Source organism: Seriola lalandi, unplaced genomic scaffold (genome assembly GCF_002814215.2).
Source record: "Seriola lalandi dorsalis isolate HSWRI2012SDOR001 ecotype SW California unplaced genomic scaffold, Sedor1 jcf7180002054678, whole genome shotgun sequence".
In the NCBI taxonomy this organism is placed as follows: domain Eukaryota; kingdom Metazoa; phylum Chordata; class Actinopteri; order Carangiformes; family Carangidae; genus Seriola; species Seriola lalandi.
The window spans coordinates 3,045,896-3,068,328 of record NW_019525231.1 but is presented as its reverse complement, the minus strand read 5'-3'; the positions used below and the strand labels follow the sequence as shown (position 1 = coordinate 3,068,328).

At 41.2% G+C, this 22,433-nt stretch overlaps 3 protein-coding genes across 6 annotated transcripts; 1 reads left to right on the top strand and 2 right to left on the bottom strand.

Annotated features, from left to right (window-relative positions):
* Positions 1-640: 640 nt before the first annotated feature.
* rln3b (relaxin 3b) lies at positions 641-1,431 on the bottom strand. Its single transcript, XM_023422069.2, has 2 exons — positions 1,192-1,431; positions 641-1,105 (listed from the first exon to the last, which is right to left on the bottom strand). Exons 1-2 carry the CDS (start codon positions 1,364-1,366, stop codon positions 825-827), a joined length of 456 nt encoding a protein of 151 aa, XP_023277837.1. The 5' UTR covers positions 1,367-1,431; the 3' UTR covers positions 641-824.
* Positions 1,432-2,184: 753 nt separating this feature from the next.
* On the top strand, positions 2,185-13,592 carry rfx1b (regulatory factor X, 1b (influences HLA class II expression)). 4 transcript variants are annotated; one of them, XM_023422064.2, is made up of 18 exons: positions 2,185-2,342; positions 3,491-3,860; positions 6,891-6,988; positions 7,112-7,201; positions 8,088-8,161; positions 8,326-8,614; positions 8,713-8,894; positions 9,020-9,139; positions 9,518-9,636; positions 9,911-10,029; positions 10,315-10,418; positions 10,538-10,689; positions 10,901-10,998; positions 11,693-11,842; positions 11,957-12,168; positions 12,291-12,444; positions 12,541-12,586; positions 12,689-13,592. In XM_023422064.2, exons 2-18 carry the CDS (start codon positions 3,518-3,520, stop codon positions 12,838-12,840), a joined length of 2,502 nt encoding a protein of 833 aa, XP_023277832.1. In that variant the 5' UTR covers positions 2,185-2,342; positions 3,491-3,517; the 3' UTR covers positions 12,841-13,592. The 4 variants fall into 4 exon arrangements, with proteins under 4 accessions (XP_023277832.1, XP_023277834.1, XP_023277829.1 ...); XM_023422066.2 differs by having other exon boundaries at positions 7,109-7,201; positions 12,692-13,592; XM_023422061.2 differs by having other exon boundaries at positions 7,109-7,201.
* Positions 13,593-15,882: 2,290 nt separating this feature from the next.
* Positions 15,883-22,261, bottom strand: dcaf15 (DDB1 and CUL4 associated factor 15). Its single transcript, XM_023422068.2, has 13 exons — positions 22,117-22,261; positions 21,327-21,424; positions 20,794-20,932; positions 20,575-20,681; positions 20,310-20,455; positions 20,066-20,227; positions 19,057-19,674; positions 18,860-18,951; positions 18,198-18,320; positions 17,871-17,953; positions 17,628-17,732; positions 17,399-17,514; positions 15,883-16,717 (listed from the first exon to the last, which is right to left on the bottom strand). Exons 1-13 carry the CDS (start codon positions 22,210-22,212, stop codon positions 16,662-16,664), a joined length of 1,941 nt encoding a protein of 646 aa, XP_023277836.1. The 5' UTR covers positions 22,213-22,261; the 3' UTR covers positions 15,883-16,661.
* Positions 22,262-22,433: the final 172 nt, after the last annotated feature.

The following is a 22,433-nucleotide window of genomic DNA, read 5'->3' as shown; positions in this document are numbered from 1 at the left end:
GTCACTGAATACTGTTGGCGGAAACTGTTTTAATTTATATAAATGCATATCATACATCTAATTCTGTGAACAAGCAGGATATGTGCATTGTTTTGTGTTGTTTTCTGGCCGCCAGATGGTGTCAGCTTCAAATTCCTGCAGCATCAAACTACTGTACATTTGATCTGTATGAACTGATGCAGGGCGTGGATACAATAACATGAACACCAACAAATACCACGACTGTGAAGTTTGTTCAGTCCAGATTTGATGGCATTGTCTTAACATGACAGTGATATTTCAACTTTGGGTGGAAATCGAGTATAATGCCATGAACACCTTGAAATAAACAACACAACCCCAACATCATAAGCCTGACAGATAGCATGTTGTACGTTTATTGTTCTGGATGTCAGTTCTTCATAAATCTGCTCATATATGGTGTCTATACATGCCTCTGTAGATTCACAGAAACCAGATGTAATTCAGAGAACATCAGGACACTGTGTAGTCAAAGTTACCACCACTTCCTTCATTTTGAAATCCTTCTCAAAACTATGTTTCTAAAACAAGGTTTTGGAAAAGTGGAAGTGTGAGCATGAAATGTAATATAGTATCTTTTGCAAGACCAAGAAAGACTTTCGCAACACTTACACAAAGCTTTATTAAACATATATATTAATCTGATAATCACAGAAAAAAACTTTTGTGTACACATTCACATTCCTGTATCAATAGTCAACACATGGACAGTCAGTTGGATGGAATAGGAAAAGTTAGAGATAGGAAAAGAGTAGAGCTCTGCAGTGGTGACAGCACAAGATTCATAACTTAAAAAACTAGGTTCAGCACAGAGAGCTGATTTCACTCTTGCTACAGCCCCACTTGCAGCAGGCGTTGGACAGTCCAACCACAACATCCCGTCCTTTTCTATCTGCACTCCGTAGAGCCTCGAGCACCTCCTCTGAGATTGGGGAGCGAGCTAAGCGGCTGAATCCAGCAGCCAGAGATGCCACATCCAACGCTTGATCTTTCCATGCTTTGGACTCCACAGGATCCTGCTCACTGGTAAGTTGAGGGATGGGATTTTTGACCCATGGGTCAAACGCTTCTTCCCCAATAAGAGCTGATAAAAAAAGAGGGGTGAATCTCTTAATATTACATTTTGGCTCTTGGAAAACATGGGACAAAGTCTCACATACACAGTATTACCTGAGTCTCCTATGCTTCTCCTCCAGCGAGAACCACCACAGGTAAAGATGACAGCTCGTATGAATTCTCTTCCACACAGTTTCACCCCATAGAAAGAGGGATGGCCATCATTGGAGCGAACCCTGTCGACGAGTACCACCAACAAGCTGAGGGTCAAAAGTGCTGCCTTCCACATGGTGAGAGTTAAAAGATGCTGAAGGTGTCTCAAAGGCTGGAAATTGCTTGAGGTGTCTGTGTGGTTTGTGTTCTGTGTCTGAACAGCTTATATAGGCCTCAGCATCTCAGAGAAGGACCTCAACTCACCTGCACTCTTCGTCATGCCCAGAGATAAAAGTGGAGACCTTTAGGGGCAACAATGAACATAGAGAAAAAGAAAAATTGTGATTAAGTAGCGAATGATGCCACAGATGATGTAAGCCAAGCTCTTGGCTATCTAATCACCTGTGACCTTTTGATGGCCTTTCTGTCCCTTACATCAGTTGGGTTGTGCTGTGTGTCACCAACACAATCTCCGTCTTGGTATCTGCTCTGGCAGGCATTGGATGGAGATCACCATCCATTCACCCCAAGGATTGCTGGGTGCTGTGCCTTGGTGTTCACTACAAGCAACACAAACACATATACATGAACACTGCAGATAGGTTTATGAGGACAGCTGGTGATACTGCACTGACACAAATCAGTTGTGAATTTGTGAATGTTTTACAATATTTATTATTCAAATATGCGTATAGAGCATATAGAGGGGGTTACATATATGCGACAGTATGAATATTTTCTTTGAAATGAATCAATTGACATTCACTATTTTCCATCTATCTGCTTGACATTCTGTGCAATCGAAAAAGTCACATTAGAAGTGGTAATTTGACGTTGGGCTCTGGCAAAAGTGACAGACAGGGACTGTCTACCAATCAACGATCAGTAATTTTAATGACGCTACGACCACCTCCCAAGTCAGCCAATCCGCATTTAGTGTAGGGCGGAGCGATGACGAGAGGGTAGCAACAGTTGCCCCGGTGAAGGCAAGGCGCCATAGTCACGGTAGTCCTGGCGACAAGAACCAAGCAACGGGAGTCAACAACAACAACCTAAATCTAAGGAAAAAAACTTTAACGACTAAAAGGGACTAATACTGGATTAATCTAGAGGTGAAGAAGTAAAATATTTCCGATTTATCATTTCATTTTCTGTATAATTTATACGTGTGCTTGTTTGTACTGTCATCAGCGTTAACGTGAAATTGGTCGAGAGTGTCGGTGATGAAAGTGGTTGCTAGCTTCTTTCCAAACGCAGACCGTTGTTATGGCGATGTCAGACCTTTGATAAGAGCACAAGATGGCGGGTGTGTTGTAGTGCCTGCCGTACTTTTTTTTTTTTTTTTTAAGCTAATTTGGCATAATGTTCAGGGTGTTTCTTACAGTTTCGATTACCGTTGAAATTAGAGTGAGACGTGATTGATGGCGTAGTCATAGATTTATTGACTAACCGACAGGAGTAGCTAACATCTAGCTAACTCGCTTTAACGTCACAAATCAACGTGAGCTGTTAGCTGGGGAAGCTATCACTCTCGTTTTCTCAGCTCACTTTTCAAGCAATCAATCCAGAAACCTTAGGTACAGAAAAGCACATGGAACTGCTCACTCAACTAAATAATCTATGAGTTATAAACACATGGACATAAATTCAGAATGTTTCATAATGTTTTTGTGACTTTGAAAAAGTTTTTGGTCTGACATTGGATTCGGAAAGTCACTCCCGTGAACACAGTGTGCCGGATGATCATCTGATTGTCTTGTTTGCCGTGTTGGTTTACGCAGGAGTGGCTTGTCTCCCAGTGGGATGGCCTGAAGTTCTGAGTGACAGTGGACCAAATGATTAATATGATAGTAATATCTGGGACTGTCCATGGTTACATATTTTATCATTTTTAGGTAGTTATTTAATGCAACTTGAAACACCACGGTAACGGTGAATAAACCTTGTTTTTCTAATTTAAGTGAGTGCTCTATTAATCGTTCTTAAATTTGCACTGTGTTTCATACTGGACCAAACAGGAAAGGCTCTAGACTACTGCTTAGTCTCACACAAAAGCCTTACTTCCTCTTCTGGTTTATGTTACACAGACAGACACACACACACGCACACGCAAACAAACACATGCATAGACACATGTTAGCACACACATGCTAGTTATATTTGGCCAAAACATAAAGAGGTGAAATGATGCCAACAAAGTGTGTTTCTATGTACATTTGTAGCCTTTTCACTAATGATTGCTCTTTCTTTTTATTCACAGAACTAGTGCCTCAAAGCATTGGTTGCTATGGCAACTTCTGGATACTCAGAGGACCTTCAGCCTCAGCAGGCCAACACAGTAACCATAGCAACAGCTGCAGCCACCACACCCTCATCCGCAAAGACAGCACACTTCCTGTCGGAGATCCCACCAACCTCTGGAACAACTACAACAGCTAACCAATCAACCACTGCCTCAAAAACAGGACAGGATGCACTTTGTTCTCAAGCACCACCCACCCAGAGCCAGAAGGCAGTGGTTCTGACCACTCCCACGCAGCACTATGTAACCCCTGAAATCCAGCACTCTACGGTCCAGAAGAGTAATGGTCAGAGTGGCTCACCTCAGTACATCATAGTAACTGTGACAGGTGAGAGACACATACCAACATGATACATACAGTACTTTGCAAACATAGATAATACACACTTGCTAGTTCACATAGGCAGAAGGAGGGCATGGTATGCTGTGCAGTCTGAGCAATCTTCGGTTTGTCCCACAAGTCTGTTTCTAGGGTATAAACAACAGGCTGGATCCTGGTTGGAGACTGGCAGTTTGTCTGTCACAGAGTCTTGCATTGTAGTTACAAATCAGTGCAGAGGAGAGTTGCATATAAACATTTGTCCATAAATCTTTAAAATAATGAGAAGTGCTTGTCATTAGTTTACAGGGACAGCCATGATCAAAAATTTCAGATTTTTTTGTGACTAGCTGTAAAAAAACAAAAAACAAAAAAAAAGTTGAAGTAGTATCAAATAGTGCTGAAGCAATTAATCCATTAGTTATTGAACAGAAAATTCATCTTAAATAATTTTAATATTTAAGTAATGGTTAGTAATTTTAAAAGTAATTTGTCAAGAAAAAACATATTTTAGGGTTCATGGTTCTCATGTGTGAGAATTTTCTGCTTTTTTCAGTGGTGTAAATTTTAAGATGAAAATCTTTTGTGTTTTTGAATAGCAATTTGACAACAACACCTTGACCTCTGGTAACTCCAATGGATATTTTTCACAATATCCATTATATTTTATAACTGCACGTTTAATCATCTTCACTTAACAAATCAGTAATCAAAATTATCGTCATATCTTTATCCCAAGCCTAGATTTCACTTTTTCATCAACATTTTAATAATAATCAACAGGATTTCTAAAAAGAAATCCATAATTAATAGCTATAGCCCAAGTTGGCTTTAAAACATGTTCCAGTAATATCCACAGACATTTTAAGAATTATTTGACTGCATTTGTTTATAACAATCTGAATAGTTATTGTTGATGAGGGTGATGTTTAGTTAATTTATTGTTTGTTGGTAATAATCCCAGGTTACAGGTTTTCTGCCCTAATGAACTGCATGTCATCTTTAAAATAGTCCCTGATTAGTAGGCTAGAATGAAGACCAGCACAGATCTAAATTGCGTCAGTATTGAAAAAACACTGATATATTTTGATTGTCCGGTTGGGTGGTGCATACATTATGTGGACAAAATAAGCTGATTGATTTGGTTGCTAGGCTGCATAGTCCCAAACGTGGGAGCGCTGATGGATGGAACCTGACTTGTCTTTTACTCTGCTGCTTTTGCTATTCTAGAGAGATGTAGTGATTTTATTTTTTTATTATTATATAACATCAGCTTAGCTTTAAGTTTGAAATTTGCATTACAGAAAATTAGATGAGGCTGTATCTATGGTTCCTAATGTAATGTGTGCTTACAAGGCTTTCAGCCCTTTGCAGATATTAGTTAAAATGAATTAAGGCCATTGCTTTTTTTTAAATGTATCCTTAAGTAAAAAAAAAAAAAAGCTCAATAGTAAGGAAACCAGTTGGTATTTTAAAATAGGGTGTTAACTAGTGGAAATGTGAGAGAATCGACCCCAACACTGGAGTATATCTGTATATTTATTTTAGGGCTGTCTATTCGTAGATCTTTTTGCCTGCCAGTATCAAATGACACTATGCACTCTCACCCAGAGTGATAGAGTCACAGGCCCAAGGCCTGTCTCATTCTCGTGGTGCAGGAATACTAAGTTAGCCGAATAACTGCTTCATGAGAGAGGATACACTTAAGCATGTGTGCTCTTCTGTTTTTATGTATTCACATTTTTGATATTGGCTGAAATTATGTATGTTAGCATTTCTATTAAACCAGTGATGCAGTATATTGTGTTGTGCTATTCACAAGGTTTAGACATTGTAACAACCCGCCTCTGTTGAAAAACACAGAATGGAACAGAAAGTATTATGTAACATATAAACAGGACAAAAATGTTTTTGTGCTTGATTTTGTGCGGCTAGGACTTAATGTTGGTAATAACCATTAAAACCAATTTTGTAGCAGGGATTCCTTTTAAAGAACTAGAATTTTACCTGTTAAACTGGTAGAAATAATAGTATATAAGTATAAAAAGTATAGTATAATAGTTATTTGTTTAATTTTAGCGTTCAAAATGTAAAATGAAAAAAGATACATGCCCCACGCATTTGTCAGGTCTGGATAAACCTGGTTAAACTAAACAAAGTTGTGGAGCAGAAGGGATTGCATAGAATAATGTCACATTCATTATTTTGTTCAATCAGTAGCCTTATTAGACTTCCCCTCTTGAGGTATAAATGTAGCCACCAGACAGAGGTAAGTAGTTAGATATTTAGCCAGCCTGTGGGACATTATGTTATCTCTAATAAAAACTAATTTACTAAATTTACAAAAAAGTTGCTTATATAAAAAGTTATTAACCTGCCAAACTGGCAGGTGGAAGCCAAAATGTAAAAATATCTGAGGAGCGACTGAATCTTATTTTTCATTAGCGATCATAATACAAAGTTAAATTGCATGGATGTGTTGTGCGGAGTTGTGCTGGCTCTGCTATGACTTGGCTCAAATGTAACTACGGGTATGTTTACAGCAGTTAACGTAGGTAGAGCAGCACAGTAGACAGTGCAGGGCACTTGTTTCTCACCTGAAAGGTATAAAAAAAAAAAAAGTGAATATTATCCTCTCCTCTGCCAACCCTCCATCCACTGTTTTCTCCCTCTATCCTTCATCCCTCGTGTATCTCTCATTTCCCTCTCTCATCTGATCTGCATGTTTACAAGATGGAGGGATTTCTCTCTCCATCTGGGGAGATTAGCTGTCCAAGGCTGTCCTTCTGCATGCAACATATAAGGATGAAAGGAGAGACACACTCTTCTCTTTCCTCAGTATCAGTCTCTCCTCAGTCAAGCAAAAAAAAGAAACTTAGTTGCAGGATGTTCTGCGGTGGCTGTTATTACGATTTGGAAGCAGTATGTCGTGAGTACTGAACTTGTGATGGTGGCTTGTTTTTTTTAGTTTTAGTAAGTGAGTTTTATTTGATAATCTGAAGAAACTTCTCTCCCTCACCCTCCATGTGCCATCCCTAGAGGGTTCTGTCCACTCCAATGACAGTCTGTCAGACTCCAGCCCGCCTGCCCCCGGTGTTCCTACTCAGGTGGTCCAACCAGTGCAGACGACCCCACAGGTAAGACGCACATACATTTACAAACCCCATGAATTTGTCATTTGACAGTGAAGGAGCAGGTTACAAACAGAGGGTTGACTGCTGATAAAGTTTATTTGACACTGTGACTTTATTCACCAGCAGAGGTCAGTGTTGCAGGCGGTGTCGCAGGCAGCCAAGAGGATTCAGACAGGCCACATCAACAATATACAGTCTGTGCTCATTAACCAGGAGGTAAACAGACATACACAAGACATTTTATCTTACCACGTAAGAGAATAGATGATAAATACATTAAGTTTAAGTGTAGGGGTAATGTCATCATGTGTTCATTACTAATGGCTTTGTGAAGTGGAACCCTTTACAGCAAGTACAAGAGAGGGTTGATGGAGAGAAAGCCCTTTGCTAAGCTTTGCATGTTTCCACCTCTGTAACACACATCACTACATCTCACATTCTTACTATGCCTTACCTGAACACTGTGCTGTGTTGGCCATTAGTCATGCCATACCACTTGTATTGATCCTCGCTGGCAGAAAACAGCCTGCTACTTCTTTATTTCTATAGTTGTGTTTGTTAATATCCATCTTCAAACTATCATGCCTACTAAGAAATTCAGTCAACAATTTGGCTTCCATTGATGTATTACAACAATGATGGGGAGCTGTGTAACCAGTTTCAGAAATTGTGGCTGCTCTGCCCTTCCTCTGAACAGAACCCCCCTTGAACTAGGTATGTGTTGTTTCCAGCTGCAGTCGGCACCTGTTTACAGCAAAAACACTCAAACTGACAGCTCACTGCCCACTGAGAACAAAAGAGACAAATTTAGAAAGCAGCTGGGACATTGTGTAGCATTTAGCAGCTAAAGAGCCAGGTATTTCCCTCAGGAGTTGGTGGAGACCAAAAACAGAGCTAAGAGAGAGTGAATATTCCAGTCGACATAAACACAACTCCAAATGAGAAACGCTACTGTGGCTCCGTGTTTGCTGAATGTGTAAATAGACAACTGTCTGATATGAAAAGATACTAATATTGTCTTTGCATCCTTCTGTGCTGCCCTTCACTGAAATCCCAGAAATGACTGAAAGCTACTTTAAGACTCCTCTTTGCTTGTGTCCAGGTGGAGCATGTGTACTCTGGCCAGGTGCAGTATGTGGATGGAGCGGGAGATGCAACTTTCACCACATCCACCATGTGAGTAGAGAGCAAACTGCTTTGGCTGCTTGTTGCATATCTCTTAGACACAATCACTCACTAACACAAGCAATCACACATCTTACAAAGTTCGTGGTATTACCACTGCATGTGTTGTACATTTATATGTTTCTGTGTGCATCTACGTGTCTTTTCTTGTCCAGTCGATCGAGCAACTACCCTTTCTCCGATTCGCCCCTCTACTCCCAGACCCCTCCCACCTCCTCTTCTACCTACTACGAGGCTACGCCTAGTTCTGAGTCAGACATCACCGGATCTGTGACCTCGCAGTCAGTTTCTGTGGCAACTGGGGGAGCCAATAGCGGAGCAGCTGCTGCAGGTGGAGCGGGCTACGTCATTCAGGGAGGTTATGTGTTAGGGGGAGGAGGAGCGGCAGGTGGAGGAGGAGGACAGAGTTACTCTAGCCCTAACTCTCGTGCCCCACCTGCTACTGTGAGTACTCAAGTTGTGAAGGTGAAAAATGTGCTTATTCATAATCTATGACATGAATGTTCAGAAAATTAAATATTGTCACCAACCGTGTTCCCTAGGTGCAGTGGCTGTGTGATAACTATGAGGGGGCGGAGGGGGTGAGTTTACCTCGCTGCACCCTCTACTACCACTACCTGCTGCATTGCCAGGAGCAGAAACTAGAACCTGTCAATGCTGCGTCTTTCGGCAAACTCATCAGGTCTGTCTTCATGGGTCTGCGTACACGAAGATTAGGGACCAGGTACACACACACACACACACACACACACACACACACACACACACACACACACACACACACACACACACATGCATTGATGTTGCTAGAGGAGTATCTTACATCATTGTAATAACTTTTTGTTTCAGAGGGAATTCTAAGTACCACTACTATGGCCTGAGGATCAAATCTGGCTCCCCGCTGCTCCGACTGATGGATGAACAACAGCACATGGCGATGAGGCAGCAGCCTTTCTCACAGAAAAACAGGTATCCAGACACATGCACTTGTACTTTTGTTAAATTTGTAATTTCAGCATTACTCTTGAGATCTTGTAAATATAGTTTGAATTATATTAGTGTATATCATCACCTAAAAATGCCTCACCTGTGAGTTTATTTCTTTAAATCTGTGCCTGAGTTGCACTGCATTGTATTCTCAATGCATCTTGGTTGCATTAACCAACCACCCATACACATTATAAGTACATCTCAAAGGCAAAACATCCATTTATAAACAGCAAGGTGTTTCTTTGCTCATGATTTTATCATTGCCTGTTTTTTGCACGTGCAATTACAACATATCCTGTATCTTTCCTGTGACTCTTTTTCTCTGTATCACTGAATGCTGGGTAAACTATCCAACAGGATAAAGCCAGTTCAGAAGGCACAGGGGATCACCAATGGGACATCAGGTGGGACAGGTCAACAGCAGGCGGCACTCTGTGATATCTCAGCCCAGGTGCAACAGTATCAACAGTTTCTGGGTGAGGAACAGCTGCACTCAACACTGCATGATGTGAACCATTTTTTTCTAGCAATACACGGTCTCTTGTTGTCCGATTTTTTTTAAAAGAAATGAATACGTTGATCTAACCCAGGCCTTAATTTCCTATTGCACTATTGGTAATAATGATAAAATTGTGGTAACACTGGAATGATTGGTGATAAATATTTTGTCTAACGTGAAACTAAAGACTTTACTCTTTCATCTCCATGTTCTCTCTGTTTCTCTTTTTGCCTGTGCTGAATCTTGTGTAGAGGCATCAAGGCCGCTGCCAGACTTTGTGGACATTGATCTGCAAGATCGAACCCTGCCTGATGGAATCCTTTTAGAACACCTCAAGGCCTTTCAGACTCTCTACAGAGAACACTGTGAGGTAGGCTGCTGTGGACATGGAAAGGTTACAGACTGATACACTGACCATAATATTCCTTATTTTCATGTTTGCATCCTTATTAAAACACAGCTTCAATTACAGCCAGTAGTCTGATGTCAAAAGTTGAGGTGAATTTGTTGTGTAGCACATAAATATTTCAATAACTAAAAAGACATAAAGCTCCCTGTGAAAATTGTTTCTGGTGAAAATATTGAGAAAACATGACGCCGTAATTGTAAAGAAGCTTTAACGACCTTGGTGTTTTTGTGTGTGTGATCCTCACAGGCCATTCTGGATGTGATGGTCAACCTTCAGTTCACTCTTGTGGAGACACTGTGGAAATCCTTCTGGAGGTTCAGCCAGAGCAATGACACAGAGTCACTCAACCTGTAAGTATCACAAACACACTCAAACAACATGATGAAAGAAAATAAGACACAGACACAGCTATAACTGACTATGAATGGTCTGTCTCTACCTCTGTAACAACACTCTCGCACTCCTCCAGGCACAATGAGTCTGAGAAGCGTCTGCCCAAATCGTGCCTGGTGGTGCTGTGTAAGTTTGAGCCAGTGTTGCGCTGGACGAGAGAGTGTGACAACCTGCTGTACCAGACTCTGGTGGAGATCCTCATCCCTGATGTACTGAGACCCATCCCTAGTGAGTTATTAAGGCTTCAAAGAGCAATGTGAACAAAACTGTTCAGTGAGACAATCAAGACTGACAGATAGATTTACAGCATTCCAGTTTGCTCTTCAACCTCAGGGCAAGGTCAGGGGGTTTCTCCTCTACTGCACACCTTTAGGTCAATGTAAATGTAAACCTACTCTCTCTCTTTCTCCTTTCTACATCACTACCTCACCTGCATCAGGTGCCTTAACTCAAGCCATCCGTAACTTTGCAAAGAGTCTGGAGAATTGGTTGACAGGTGCCATGATGAACATACCAGAAGAGATGGTTCGCATAAAGGTAATTGTATGCTAATGCATGATACACTAGATATCAAGAAAGAGCTCTGCTTCCTTTCTTTTACATTTTTGTATTTCATGTCTGTACATGGCCAGTTGTCAACACTTTCTCAAATCCATCCAGATGATGTCTCGATCCAGTTTAAGCAGTTGGACCTGGAACGAGAATTTATGTCAAATGTGTGTCGAGTGACCTCCTGCTCCCATAACTACCATAAACTGTGACTAAAGAGAAAAATATACACATTCATGTCTCACCATACAGCTAGATGGTAAATTGACTGCATTTATATAGCGCTTTTGTAGCCACCACTCAAAGTGCTTTAAACCACAAGCCACATTCACAAAGTGCTTTTTTCTAAACATAAAGTGCTTTTCTAACACATGCACACACCGATGTTACATCAGGAGCACAGCAAGAGCCAGGAATCGAACTGCTGACCTTCCGAATAGTGGAGTAGATGAGAAAGACAAACTTAGAAATGATCATGACCCTGACCACCTCCAAACGTGACCTACCTGTGCGATGGGATCTCACTGTATATTTGGTCTTGATGTGCATTTACAGGTTTTCAGCGATGTCCTATTGAGATTGGAAAACCTGAGATGCACTCAAATTGCAAGTGTGGATTGGGCCTTATTGTGCCTACTTCCTGACTTCTTAGTATTTGTACTTTCCCTCTCCCTTTCCTTAGGTGGTGTGTGTAGGCTCTTTCTCCCAGACCCTGCGTCGCTACACCAGCCTAAACCACCTGGCCCAGGCTGCCCGCGCAGTCCTTCAGAACTCAGCCCAGATCAACCAGATGCTCTCTGACCTCAACCGAGTTGATTTCACTAATGTACAGGTCTGTCAGTACTACTGTCTCCCTCCTTTCCCCATCCCATCTATTACTTTCCTGTGTTGATGTTAAAGTGAAATGAAACCGAACCCTTACACTGTCAACCTGTGTCTCCCACAGGAGCAGGCATCCTGGGTGTGTCAGTGTGAAGACCGTGTGGTCCAGAGGCTGGAGCAAGACTTTAAAATGACTCTGCAGCAGCAAAACTCCCTGGAGCAGTGGGCTACCTGGCTGGATAGTGTTGTCTCCCAGGTCCTAAAGCCCTACGAGCACAACCCTGTTGCCCTACCAAAGGCTGCCAAGGTCTTCTTGCTCAACTGGTCCTTCTATAGGTGAGCGGAAAAAGAAAAAAACATGATGTACAAAAATCGGCACATAAGATATTTGGCTTCTTGTTAGATAAAGATGTAAGATTTAAGATAAATTTTGTATATCTCCTCTGATTTCTCACCAGTTCTATGGTAATCCGGGACCTGACTCTGCGCAGTGCTGCCAGTTTTGGCTCCTTTCACCTGATCCGCCTGCTGTATGATGAGTATATGTACTACTTGATAGAGCACAGGGTGGCCCAGGCTAAAGGAGAGACACCCATTGCAGTCATGGGAGAAGTATGTGCCTGCACATAGTCGCTCACATATTGCTTCCCGCATCTGATGATTCACGCTTTATGTTTATAAATGTCCAATCCTTACTCTGTGTTGCAGTTTGCCAGCACTGTCAAGAGCCGAACCTCTCCAGACCTGGAGAAAGGTAAATTCAGCATGGTTCTCCACAAATATATTTAGTATTTAGTTTTGCTCTAGCATCTGCAATCAGGATGCTTATTGTCATGTCACTGCCTTTCTCCATCAGAAGAAGAAGAAGAGGATGAGGAAGAGGAGAGCGAAGAAGAGAGTGGAGATCTCGTGCTGCAGTCCAGCTCTCTGAGTGCGGTCGACGACGAGTCGTCTATGGAACCGCCCACCAAGCAGCCCAGGACAACTTTAAATTTGCACACACCTTAGCCAATCATCCATATAATTAACACACACCACTTCACATCCGCCGTTGCTTTAAGTTTAACATCATGTCATCCCATTCTGTCATCAACTTCAGATTTGCGAACAGACGATGTTTGATGTTAGGTGTGTGGTTGCCTGGTGCGTGTGCAAGCATGTGAGAAAGTGGGAGAGCCCCTTGCCAATTTTGTATGTTCTACTTTTGTGCTGCCATTTTTTTTGTTCTTTTGGCCTTCACCTAATCATTTACAATCCTTCCCTGTGCCTTTCCACTCTCTGTTCATCGGCTAGATGTCAATAGCCACTCTTGTGCAGCCTAAACTCAACAATATATACAGTACAGTCTCGACTCACTCCTGCCCTGCCTTAACCACTAAACTGATTTTTGCGGAGAGATGAAAAATCTTCATTGTTCTTCATTGTACTCTAAACTCAAAAGTATCACCTACATTGCCTTTAAAGCAATGGCTATGCAGGGGAGCTGGACTTTAATTAATCACACTGTCTGAAATATACATTTTTTAAATCTAATAATAGCATCTGGAATGATACTGCATCATAAAATTTTGTTGGCGCTTGGATGTGATTTACAGCTATTTGTGAATGCCGTATTTTACTTTTTTAAATGTCATTTCTTATTAATTTGGCCAACTAACTGATACCCTGTGCCTTTGAGAGATTTCTAGCCTGAAAAAGAAAACGCTTGTATTCTATATATTCTGTATTGGTGGATCAATAAATGAAGGTCCTGTGAAGTAGTTTTGGTGTTGTCATGAACTTTTGCTAGCTGTTTAAGAAAAAAAATTGAGATGGTGACAGTAAGCCTTGTTGTGATGAGTCCACCCAGTTTTTCATCCATCCATCCAATCATTATCCATTCTTTCTTTCAAGCTCATAATCTGTTTTATACACACACACAAAATCCTACTTGACAGACAGATTACTCAAGTGCTACCCGACCACACACACATTGATAAACAGACTGCTACTTAAGTCAGCCACAGGACAAGGCCAAAGTTTATCCCACCCAATCAGCACTTAACTACAATGTATCCATGGTAACCTTTGTACCAGCTAGATGTACCAGCTAAAGCTATGTCAAAGTTTTTGTAGTGTAAAAGTAGATGTTTATTTTCTGAGTTTCTATGTTGAATATATTGTATAGAACCTATATTACGTACCTTTTGTGAACACTGTCGTATATTCAAACTATTTGTATGTTGTCTAACCATTATTGCCTTAAGAAATATGTTGTGGTATGTCCACCATCCAGAGTATTGAGCTATATTTTTATTGTGATGATGATGATGGACCAAGCATGTGAACATGGTGGTTTTCTAGATGGATACTTTCCCTAGAGCACATGCTCAACCAGCAGCTTCTCACATGGCATGAGCAGATGTTGGTTTTACAAGATGTTGGACTCTGGTACTGAAAGGAAAAGAAATAAGAAAAGATTATAGTCATAGTAGGATGTCCTTCAGGACAATCTGACTATCAAGAGGCCACCAAAGAGCACTAAATAGAAAAAGGGTATATTTGCAGACTATAAAATCTGCCTTGAAAAATAAAATCAACTGCTAGCTGCAATGTCACTATCATAACAATTGTGACTTGGATTCTGTACCAGGCTTGTGCTGCTGAATATTTTATAAAAGAGGTCCTCTTGATGTTATTCTGAAGACCTTTGTTCTTAAATCTGTGATAAACATTGGTAGCTTTATTCTCACTGTTAACTAAAAGGATGTGATTGCTCTCAAAATGTGCCAGAATTTTTTCTTCATGGGATCACTGTAGACATTGTTATTGGTCTTTGCTCAACCACACCAGAGTTGAAGTATTGTACCGACATAAAGTCGAGAAGAAGAGACAGTTTTAAAAAAATAATGGTCAATATAGAAGCTGTGGAGATGGAGATATCCTGACATTCAGTCTCCACTATGAGTCAAGCTCCAAAATCACTGGCTTCTACTTTTCCCCATAATGAAACTCATATTTTTGTTAGACCTCCTAAATGGCAACTTCTGTCAAACCTCATATCTCCAGTTTTTAATGCTGACTTTCTGTTAACTAGAATACAGCCTGCGTTTGTGTGCCTCTGCCTCTGCCAACCAGCCATGGAACTGAAGGAGTTACAGCATTGACTAATGGCCACAAGTGTTTTTGCAAAATATAATGATGTCACAGTGAAGTTGACCTTTCACCATTTGGATATAAAATGTTATCACTTAATCATTTTATCCTATTACACATTTGTATTAAGTTGTGTCATTATTCGTGTATGAATTCCTGAGTCATGCCCAAAAATGTGTTTTGTGAGGTTAGTGGGCCAGAAGTAATGAAATTCCCTCTGGGCATTCCCGCTACATTGAGTCCAAATAAATGTTTGTGCCAAATTTGAAGAAATTCCCTCAAGGCGTTACTGAGATATTGCATTCACAAGAATGTGACCAACTGACAACCTGAAAGCATAATGCCTCTGGACTTGTAGTCTCAGAAGAAGACAATTATAACACCAAAGCCCATGAGAAGTATATTGAACTTTATGTGTAAAATTGGTGGGAAGCCCCTTTAAAATGAAGCTTACAGTGTCTTGGACCCCACGTCACAGGTTGCAGTTGTCTCTAACTAGTTAGTTCTCTTAACTAGTAACTAGTAAGTACTTAAGTACAAATATTTTCCTTATTTGAAGCTTGAGGACATAAAATTATCCAGTAATTCACTATAAATGAAGCAAAAACTAGTTTCACTCACCCAAGTTGCAGCGCTGAAGAGGATTTTTAAAAAATCCACCAAAACAATTCTGAACAAATTATTTTGAGCCATTTACAAATGTTATCTTAGTCAAGGTAAAGTTTTCTTAAAACCTAAGAGGCAAACAACTCATGAATGTACAGTTATATCAAACCCCAACTAAACTTAATAGCACATTTAATTTTTATATGAATCCACTTGAACTAAAAGAAGATATTTAAGTGCAGGTTGCAAATATAAAAGCTGTGTGTATAATATTGCTAAATTATTTTAAAACCAACCACTGATAGCAAATCTTTTAAACATTTTATTTTAACAAAATATCCCAACCTAAAATAGTCTTGCTTCCATGTCAGTAAACATACAGAATGATGTCAACCAGCTGAACAGATGACTCAAACACCTTCTAACTCCATGACATAAAAAAGACATTAAGACTAAAGTGACGCAGAACTGGTTTCACTTTGTCTCATTTTAAATACTGCGGCCTTATGAATGAACACAGCTAGACTGAACTGGTCCAGATCAAGTGAGGAAACTTGTTCAGAAGCAGCAGCATCCGTCAGATGTTACATACACAGTAAACATGCACACACTCATACACACTTATACTCTGTAATAAATCTCCTTGTCGGATAGCACAGGTGCAGATATTGCATACGTTCAGTTAAAGACACATAAAAAAACATTCTCACCACAATAACAGTACATCTGTATGTATAAAAACAAAAAGTAAAAACTAAAACTTTGTTCAGTCCAGCTCCTGGTTTTGGTGGTTGCGATAACAATAATACAGTACACAATTAAAAAAAAAGAAAAGAAAAAAAAAAAGAAAAGAAAAAAGATGAAACCTGCAAAGTTAAACACAGAACACATGAAAAACTTCATCTTTACAGTTTATCATCTAGTGCGTTCTAGTGAGTTCAGTTTGACACATGTTTTAACTACATATTACCAAAGCACTGAACATATCCCATTTTTTTAGATTAAGGTTGGGCTCCATACTGAAGATTAGACTATGTCGATGTGTTTGTGTGCACTTTTGCTTTGACACTTGTTGTCCTCTTCCTTCTTCATAATACAATCCAGGTACATCGGTCACTATCTGCCAACACTTGCAGAGATGAGCCTATAAGTCAGAAGATGAGTGTAATTTGAATTATGATTCACACAAAAACAAGTTTACAAACATTAAATTTATGTGTTCCAACTCCAGGACACCTGGTAGGATCCATACTGGCTGGCTGGGCCTTTTCTCACAGAGGACATTTCACATGTCACAAACTGGTGTAAATAATAAAATGAATGATGGTTGAATTCCATTTAGCTGCTTCAGTTTCAGGCTCTTGGTATTCTGGCTCACTATCAGCTTACTGGGACACTGAGAGACTCAAATAGCATGTGTGTTGTATGTTTGCCACATACTGCCCAGCAACCAAGATCAAGACTGTATGGGAATCCAAGTACGGTAGTTATGTTGTATATACCTCTTTTTATAAAAATTTGCATCAACGTAAACATGTGTCTGGTAACAAAGAAAAAAAAGTTACATTTGTGTCCAGCTTTTATAGGTGCAAAAAATTCCCATGTACACGAAATACTCCTCAGCTGTTACAAATCTGGGCATTGGAAATTAAAGAAAAAAAGCTGCTAAAAAGTATAATCTGGTTTGTATTTGGCCTCTAACTTGTCCTTTGTCTTGGATGAATGAGAATTCTCATAGACACCTGGCAAATATTTTGAGACACTATTTAGTCTGTGTTGGAGGGTCTGTGGTAGAAATCAGGATGCAGATGTGTATATAACTCACCTTTGTGTAGAGCTTCATTAGTCATGCGATTGATATAGCGGGAGCTGCTCTCAGGAACCAGCCACTTCATCACTGTATTCACACAGGACTTCCTGTACGAACTCCACACACTCCCGCTGACAGGGAGACAAAAGATCAACACCTTTAACACAACAGAACTAACACAGCTTAACAAGAAACAGGGAAAAAGACAGAACGGTGTTTGAGGAGGGTGGCAGTAGTTCCTCACCTGGTCTGACCTCTAACCTCTGTGAGGTCACCAACACCCACGGTGCAACACACACCTGTGTTTAAGTCCCAGCTAACCTGCAGGTTGGAATGGTAGGTGTTTGGCCTGACGACAAAAAACAATGAAAAACAGACTCAGTGATGATTGTTGGTGAAGACAAAGAGCCAATCAGGAATAAATGGGAGGGATGACAAAAGCTTTGAGTTAATTAGCATAGGGTTAAACAGCCGAGAGGACAACTACCTGCAGTGCTCCTCGTCTGAGTTGGAGAACGCCAGTAACAGCAGACCAATGTTGATCATCACAGTGTTGGTCTCTGGACACACCTGATACAAAACAAACACACATTATCTCAATTCATAAAATGTCTTTCCTTCCTTTGTTTAATGCAGAAACATAAAAGCTAAATATCATCTACAGTAACAAATACAAAATGTGAAGCAAGTTAGGAAGTATGTATATCATAGTATATTTCTGTTAAGTTGTAAGTTCTGTTACTCATGATGTGACAGAGACTGAAGGTATTGTTTGTGTGTGTGTGTGTGTGTGTGTTTGTGTACATTTACTGACCTCCAATATCACAACATCATAGTCACTGAAGGAGCAGAACTGAGTGGCCCAGGCAGCATCGCTCCTGATCACCTCATTGATAAGATACTCAAAGTCCAAAGTCAACTGCTCAACACACACACTCTGCAAGAGAGAAAACACAAGTTAAAACTTGAAAAAAAAAAAAAAACATTAACGGTACCAAGAGCAATCATACAAATCTTCAATATTAACACGGGTGAATAATGTTTCTTTTTAGCTGACTGAGCACAAACGCTTTATTCAGTTACACTAAAAATGGACCATGGACACTAATTATATAATCACAGCAAGATAAAAAACAAATTGAATGAAGGTTCAGTCACAGAAGTTACAGACTTAGGAATGTGTTCTTTATTTTAAGGTGAGATTGTTCAATATTTTTTTCAGACTGGTGTGTAACATTAAAAGCTCTTCTGTTAAATAAACCTGGGCAAAACGCAACAAACTCAACTTGGAACATGGAAATGGCTACAGCCAAACCCTGCAACAAAGGACGACTGGACTGCAGCTGTCAATAAAATAAACTATATGGAGAAATTAACCTTTACCTTAAGACTGCGATATGATCAATATGTAAAATACTGGAAAAACTGGACTACATTTAGGTGCTATGATTACAGCCACATGACACAAACACTCACCTGTCCATTGTGTGGTCCAGTGACCAGCTGCAGGTTCCTTCCTTTCAGATCAGTGACTGTGAAAGGCAGCTGGACCTTATCATCTTCATAGCCTAGAGATAGAAACAGAGGGGGAAAATGCCAGTCAACAGCTTCAGAGTTAACCTGGCAAGAGTCACACGTTTAATCACTCATTGTCTATGTCCTCTTTATCTCACCTGCTGTATTTTGCTCCGCTGTCCCTGGCTGTTGGAGGCGGTAGTGCAGGTGTGAGTAGTTTACATATCCAGGCTCGCTGGGGCCAGCCTCCTGTGATGAGGACGGGGTCCGAGGGGACGAAGGTGATGAGGAAGAGGATGCAGGAGACATCACTTGTTCAGGGCATTGATGCAAACTGTGGCGCACACCTGATGTTGATGCTTGTGGCAAACTAGTCCGTTTCTCCTCCTCCTCCCTCCTCTCTCTACAATCCTCCTCCTCTCTCCTCCTCTCTCCAGCTTTCCCTTTGTCTCCTGGTATCTGTGCTGCCTCTTTTTCACCAGTATCAGCTGTTCTCCTCTCTTGCTGGCCCTCAGTTTCTTTCCCACTTCCTCCTCCTCCCCCCTGCGCCCGCCTGAAGAGGTCAGCGGCAAACTCCCGGGCTCTCACGGCTGCCTGTGACTGGCTAGGAGATGAGGGGATCGGAGCGGGCCTGCTAGGTGGCAGTCGGCTTTCGGGGGATCCCTGAGGTAGTGACGAAGAAGTGGCCAAAGAGGTGGACGAAGGAGAGGTGGAGGCTTGACTTGACAAAGCGGCTCTCTTTGTGTAGAGGATCTGCGATGACTGACCCTGCTTACCTGCAAGAGACATCAGGAAATAGAACTGAATTCTGACATGATACTGCTGAACATCCGCCTGAAAATTAGCCAGTCTCATAGATATGAATTAATGAAAATGCACACGCGCATCAGGAATAACAACTGGTCATTTTTTCTTGAGCAGTGACAGTGAAAGACAACTAATTTGGCAGCTTGGGAGCATAACAGAGCCACAATACACAGAATAGCACATCAAAAATTTCAGGCCTTTCCCTCACCCTCCAAATTCAGTTTCTCCTGACAATGACCCGATCTGAGGTTTTTCCTATCCCCTATCCCAGTAAATATGTAGTGCATCTGAGACAGTTAAAAATATAGCAAAGTCTGATTGCAGACAGAAAGAGACAAGGACAGTGAGTGTGTGTGTTACCTGTGCAAAGTGAGATGCCACAGGCCACTAGAGAGTAGCTAGTGTTTAACAGGATCACCTGGTCCTTCTTCAGCTGGAAAGCTGGCTGGAAAGTGGGGAACGGATACACCACCTGGTACCTGCTGTTGAGAACATAGCCATGCTCAAGACACTCCCCACTCCCTGGGGAAGGACAAAGAATACAGATGAGAGAGAGACAGGGGCAATGAGGTCAGTGGAGTTGTGCATTTTTGTGTGTGTTTACCTGTGCGTATGGTTGTGGCTGAGGGAACTGGGCAGCAGTAAGAGCATGGTTTAGGAGGAGGCATGGAGGCAATGGTGATGTAGATGTCTCTGTTGTTCTCATCACTCATCATCAAGTTCATCAGCACAGAGCTTGAACTGCGTGTACTAGCAAGAAGAACCACACAATATTACTTATCATTACCTACATACTGCAATAACATAATTCTGTTTGAAATTGAAACAGCTGCATAAGGCTGCTGATCAGTGTGTTTATTATTACTTACTTGAAGCCAAAGATGACAATTTTGGAGTGGTCGTTTGGCCACTCACACACAGTAAGGTACAGGTCACTGTAGATTTCCTCACCTGCAAACAGACGCACATGATGGACCTAAAAACATAGAGTAGATATGAGACAACAGACAAGATAAGCATACATTCAGTTGACCTTTCAAAGTTTGCATGTGAATCTGCTGGCTATATCACAATGAGGATTCCTTTACCTGTTTGAGTCTACTGTGCAGGTTGAACTCCCACCAATAGAGATGGTAGGTATAGAAAGAGAAGTCATCATCTTCTCCACAGTCGCTGGTGTAGGACAGAACATAGCGGCCACATTTGGTGAAGCCAAGGAAGATATGTCTGGAACCATAAAGGTGACAGAGTATGCACAAATATAATACATGTCTTGACTTGAACAATATTACACATGAGAAATCTCCACTGTGGATGCAATGGTCACACACAGGTGAGGATGCACCAATCTGATACGCTGGATCAGTATTGGCGCCGTAGTCTGTATCGGTTGACAAGCTTAACTGAGGTAACCGGTATTGGGAGAGTAAACTTGAGTCGGTGCATCCCCACTAGCAGTCTCATATCTAGATAAAGCATCAACAAGCCTGATTCACACACCAATGATCCCATGCTGTTTGAAATGTACCCACTGCAGGCAATGTGGTTTATATAATTTAATGCATAGTATGTAAGGGGCTTAATCACAACAAAACCATTTAGTTAACACATGTACACTGACCCTGCTCTCAGGAACTCCTCGCTGACAATGTTTTTCAATGGGACACACACTCGAGGCGGGAGCTTCCTGAACAGACGCTGAGAAAACTGTCCCGATAGCTGCAGAACAGGTCAGAGAGCGGGAGGAGATGACAACTTCATGAACACATACATAGTGCAACATGAAGCACATAAATGTGTGTGAAGTATAGAACATTTGTAGTATTAGTGGAATAGCTGTTTCAGAAGTAATGGCTCTGGATAAAAACTACACAGGGATATTCAGCTTCATTCAATGCCAGGCACAGTAATATATCTAATGACTTTCAGCACACATATAGCAGAGGAGTTGTCGATGAAGTAAAGCAGTTTACTTTAAATACGAGGGCACAGGTTTCTTTTATGGGCTGTGGTGCACTACAAGTTGCTGCAGCCGTTTAACAGAGGCTAACGTCGACTGAGCTTTAACGTTACAATATAACAGGTATTTACCATTGACTTTAATGGCTAGCATGCTACCAGCCCACCAGTGTTACATTAGGTCGAGGTGCCTTTGAGCCCATTAGCAAACCAAACAGACAAATGACGAGGGACATCTTTAAAAAGCAGAGAAAGCGCATTTTCATATTTTGTAGCATTAGCTAATTAGCCACCTTCCAGCCATTAGCTGTTAGTTGGTTAGCCACAGAGCTAGTTAGCAGTTAGCTATAGCCTCAGAGGCTGCCGAAAAGAAGGAGGCTTTGACTGAAGCAGTCTCACATAATCTATGAGCCATTCTTTTCGTGCCATACATTTCGTGGATTCATATCTACCTTCCCACGCATGAGAAGCTTCACGACATGGTCTTTATGTTTTCTTTGAGCTTTCTGTTTGCCGTCGTCCTTTTCTGATTTCGAGCTGGGCGCCATCTCTCCCCGAACTGTTGTCCCTAGTCGCAATCAGGGCCGTCCTGATTGGTCCAAAGCTCGCACGAGACTGCCCTCACTCGCCGGTGGACACATCCATCAAGACCAAAACAAAGGTAGGCCACGGCAGAGGTGACATCCTGCAAGAGGCTACTACAAAAGGACCCAACTGTGTCTGATACAACAGTGCCACGTCCGGCAACAATAAAACGTGAAATTTTGAC